At 55.9% G+C, this 4936-nt stretch overlaps 1 protein-coding gene across 1 annotated transcript in view; it reads right to left on the reverse strand.

The window, feature by feature from the left end:
* Positions 1-4936, reverse strand: part of ZFR2 (zinc finger RNA binding protein 2) — a 33606-nt gene that overhangs the window by 22983 nt on the left and 5687 nt on the right. Inside the window, 3 exon segments of the mRNA XM_011943604.1 lie at positions 387-569; positions 3939-4192; positions 4297-4515. Coding sequence (XP_011798994.1) covers positions 387-569; positions 3939-4192; positions 4297-4515 — 656 coding nt within the window.

Genomic DNA, 4936 nt, shown 5'->3' on the forward strand with positions numbered 1-4936 from the left:
AGCCGGGCAAGGTGGTGGGCGCCTGTAGTCCCAGCTACTCGGGAGGCTGAGGCAGGAGAATGGCATAAACCCGGGAGGCGGAGCTTGCAGCGAGCTGAGATCCGGCCACTGCACTCCAGTCCGGGCAACAGAGCGAGACTCCGTCTCAAAAAAATAAATAAATAAAATAAAATAAAATGAAAAATAAGATAAAATGACTGGAAAGGAGTTTGGATCCTTGAAGATGAGGACGCATGGGCCTGGGCAGCCGGCCCTCGGGCACGTGCCACTTGGGGAAGCTTCTCCGGGCTCCCTCTGATCTCCGCAGGCACCTCTGTGGGTCCTAAGTGCTGACCTGGGGGCTTCCTCCCCAGGGGTGGCAGAGCCTGGGATGGACGGGGCCATACCTTCTGGTGCTTGGCTCCCCGGATGTGGGCCGCGTAAGCGTCTGCCCCAGTGCAGGACACGGCGCACAGGTCGCAATGTAGCTGCGCCTGCACCCCGCGCGGGCTCCCGTTGGGCTGCACGCCTGTCTTCTGGGCCGCCTCCTTCTTTCTGTGCTTCTGCCCTCCCAGATGTTCCCGGTAGGTCTGCAGCAAGGGGTGAGAGGGAGCCTGAGTGGGGGTTTGCACACTGGCCACGCCCCCTCCCCTGCGGGCCCCCGGCTTAGCGTGCAGGAGCTCAGCGGTAACAGAGGCCCACTGTCCCCAACCCTCCATCCCCTAGTGCCACGGAGGTTCAAGTGTCCCTTTATTTTTCTTATTTTTATTTTTTATTTTTTGAGATGGAGTCTCGCTCTGTTGCCCAGGCTGTAGTGCAGTGGCACAATCTCAGCTCACTGCAACCTCCGCCTCCTGGGTTCAAGTGATTCTCCGTCCTCAGCCTCTCAAGTAGGTGGGACTACAGGCGCGTGCCACCACACCCAGCTAATTTTTGTATTTTTAGTAGAGACGGAGTTTCACTATGTTGGCCAAGCTGGTCTTGAACTCCTGACCTCAAGTATCCACCTGATTTGGCCCCCCAAAGTGCTAGGATGACAGGAGCACACCACCGCGCCTAGCCTATCTTCTTACTATAGACTTCTCGAATTTTTTTTTTTTTTGAGACAGGGTTACGCCCTGTCACCCAGGCTGGAGGGCAGTGGCGCTATCTCAGCTCACTGCAACCTCCACCTCCTGGGTTCAAGCGATTCTCCTGCCTCAGCCTCCCAAGTAGCTAGGACTACAGGTGCCCGCCACCACGCCTGGCTAATTCAAGCGTCCGTTTATGAAGCCCACGTAACAAACCCGCAGGCTCAGACTGCTAGACATAAGGCTTCTCCCTTCTTCTGGAATTCAAGGAGTTTCTTAGGAAAGCATGCTCCATGCATCACACGTTCCTTTCGGGGGCTGCTGTATACAGAAAATTCTGACTTTTCAGAATTCAACCTCGGAAACCAAGCAAGGGCACCTGCTGCCCGAAGGACAGTCATGTACACTTCCGTCTTAGGAAACTGCTAATAGATACAGGGGCTCCACCCGGGGGAAGCTACCGTGAGTCACAGGCCTACGCATCCGGTACTCCTGGGCCCAAAATATCTGACTGCATCTGGGGAAGCGACAGCCAAGCCCTCAGGCAGAATCCGGGGTGTGCTGCTGAAAATCCTGAAACGAAGCCGACCACAGACAAGCCGTGGCAGGTGGGCCACGAAACCAACACGCCCTGACAATGCCAAGAATGAACGTTCTGCAGACTGAAAAATGCCCCTGAAAATACTGGGGCACACTGGACACTGCCCGCTCCCCTGCAGGCCACCGGCTTAGCGCTCAGGAGCTCAGTGACATTGTCTGGTTTTAGGGAAGAAAAATAGGATGTGGGAGAGGCACACATTTTACCGTATATATGCTCTCTAGAATTTAGGAATCTTTTTTTTTTTTTTAGATGGATTCTCACTGTTGCCCAGGCTGGCGTGCAGTGGGGCAATCTCAGCTCACTGCAACCTCCGCCTCCCACGTTCACGCCATTCTCCTGCCTCAGCCTCCCAAGTAGCTGGGACTACAGGCGCCCGCCACCACGCCCGGCTAATTTTTGTATTTTAGTTGAGACGGGTTTTCACCATGTTGGCCAGGCTGGTGTCGAACTCCTGACCTCAGGCAATTCTCCTGCCTCAGCCTCGCAAAGTGCTGGGATTACAGGCGTGAGCTACCGCGCCTGGCCTGGAATTTAGCAATCTTGAACTTCATAAATATATTACCTAAGCAACAGAATAAATACACATCCCTGTGCACACACACTAACTCAGAAAGAGAAACTGCCTGTGGAATAGAGAAGACTCTGGAAGGATACATACCTAGACGCTACCACTAAATCACTTCAGGGTGGAGGGATTATGGGGGATTATAGGTAGGCTTTTTTGTTTTTTGTTTGTTTTTGGTTTTTTGTAAGACAAAGAGTCTTGCCCTGTCGCCCAGGCTGGGGTGCAGTAGTGTGATCATAACTCACTGCAGCCTTGGACTCCTGGGCTCAAATGATCCTCCCACCTCAGCCTTCAAAGTGGCCAGGACTACAGGTGCGTACCACCATGCCCAGCTAATTTTTAAATTTTTTTAGAGACAGGGTTTCACCCATGTTGCCCAGGATGGTCTTGAACTCCTGGGCTCAAGCGACCTACTGGCCTCAGCCTCCTGGGATGCTGGGATTACAGGCATGAGCCACCGCGCCTGGCCAATAGGCTGTCTGTGTACACTTTTGGCGTACACTGGAATAATTAGCCACATGGGCTTCAACACATCTTGGTTTGATTTCTGCCTGGGTCACTAAAACTGACTCTGAGTTCCTCAAAGTACTGACCCTTTCTGAACCTCTGGGATTTTATCTGCCACACAGAGATGGTAGCCACAAGGCAGATATGAGGATTAAATAACCCACATGGGTTTGGTGCAGGGACTCAGCTTGTCATCCTGGCACTATGGGAGGCTGAGGCAGGAGGATTCCTTGAGCTTAGGAGTTCGAGACCAGCCTGGGCAACATAGTGAGACCCCATCTCTACTGAAAATAAAAAAAATTAGCTGGGCACAGTGGTTCGTACCTGTCTCAGCTACTTGGAATGCTGAGAGGAGGACCTGAACCCAGGAGGTGGAGGTTGTAGTGAGCTGTGATTGCACCACTGCACTCTAGCCTCAGCAACAGAGTGAGACCCCTTGTCTCCTAACAAAACAAAACAAAACAAAACAAAACAAAAACCCTCAAACTTGTATCCGAGCACTCTGCAAAGAAGGCCAGGGTCTCTCCTAGCATGAGATGCAGTGGAGAGCTGCTGGGGCAAAGAGCCTGAGACAGGGAAAGGGTGATCTGTGGCGGGAGGGGTCCTGAGCAGGGCCGGGCCCCCCAACCCAGCTGGGTCAGGGGTCCTGATAGGGTGTCCTGAGCCTTCTCACACCTCTCCAGAGACTCCGTGTCTCTCTGCGGTCCAGAGCTTTCTTTCAGAGTATTAAAAACGAAAGAAGATCAGGGTGTGTGTTTTGCAAAGATAGGGCTCTAGGGTCTGATTATCTTTCCAGGAAACGAGCCCACATCTCTGTGGGGTGACTTGCAAGCTTTAAAACCTCAAGCGCGTGTGTTTGGTAAAGAGCCTTTCACGTGTGTCCCAAACAAGCACTGCCACACACAAGCACACGTGCACCCACACACAGGCGCAGGCACACATACGCACACATACACGCACACTCACGTTTGCACACACATATGCACACATATACACATGCATAAACACACACACTTGCACACACGCACACATACGCACCCTTGCACTCACACACGCGCACACACAAGCGCTTGCACACACAGGCACATGCACACACCATGCAAGTTTAACACCGGACCTTTTTTCAGCAGGCGGCGACCCTGACACCCCAGCGCCCACATTCGGGTCCAGACCTTAGGAAAAGAGAGGTCCCGCCCACGGCGGGAGGGCGACTGACCTGGGGTCCCGCGCAGCTGATCTTGCAGACGTCGCAGTAGTGAAGCTGGAGCTGCCTGGGCCCGGCCTTGGGTCTCGGCAGTTTGCTGAGAAGCGGCGGCTTCCAGTCGGCCCTGGGGCTGCTTCCTGAGCCTGCGGGCGTGGGCGGCGGGGGCAGCTGCTGCGGGGGTCCCGGGGGAGGCGGGGGCTGCGCTGGAGGATAGAAAGGGCTGGCGGCGGAGTACCCCGACGCGTCATAGCTCGGGTAGCTTGGTGCTAAGGAGCAGAGGAAACAGTGAGTCGGGGGGAGATGCTGATTCCACTCGAGTTGAAGCGGGGGCCGACGGACCGACCGCCTGGGCAAGGAAGGCTGGTCATACCCGTGTAGGCGGTGCAGGTGGGATCGTAGGAGGGCGGGGGGTAGGAGGTCACGATGGACGCCGAGGACTCGGGCTGGACGCCTGTCGCCGTGGGGTAGGTGTATCCCGAGGACAGGGCGCTCGCTGGCTGTCCGGCCTCCACTCTGGGCGCCTGTCGTGGGGGCTGAGCGCGGCTGTGACCGCCATGGGGGCTGGGCTGCCTGCAGGCCTCCTGGGTCCCTAGGGGGCAGGCACAGGCCCTCTGCAAAGCCAGCCCCCACTCCCCTGTCCCTCACCTGCGGATGGGCCCCGGGCTCAACTGGCTGGAAACGCTGGATGCTTCAGCCGGGACCAGAGGTCAGAGCCTAGGGCCGGGTCCCGGCAGCGACTGGCAGGTGACCTTGTGCCCACCTCTCCTTTCCAGAGCCCAGCTTCTCCCTCCTGCCGTGGGGAAGGAGGGCTCCTCCCTGTCTCCGGCTCCTTCACCCACAAAGCTCACCTCCTGCCACCCGGGGAAAGCGTCCTTGGAAAAAATGTTAGCTGCATTTTAGGTTCTCACTTTCCTTCATTCATAGGCCCACACCTGGCAGAGATCCCAGGGCCCATCTGAGCAGCCAGCCCTGAGGCTCACCTGCAAATCTAGGATGATGATGATGATGAT

Source organism: Colobus angolensis, unplaced genomic scaffold (genome assembly GCF_000951035.1).
Source record: "Colobus angolensis palliatus isolate OR3802 unplaced genomic scaffold, Cang.pa_1.0 Scaffold22, whole genome shotgun sequence".
In the NCBI taxonomy this organism is placed as follows: domain Eukaryota; kingdom Metazoa; phylum Chordata; class Mammalia; order Primates; family Cercopithecidae; genus Colobus; species Colobus angolensis.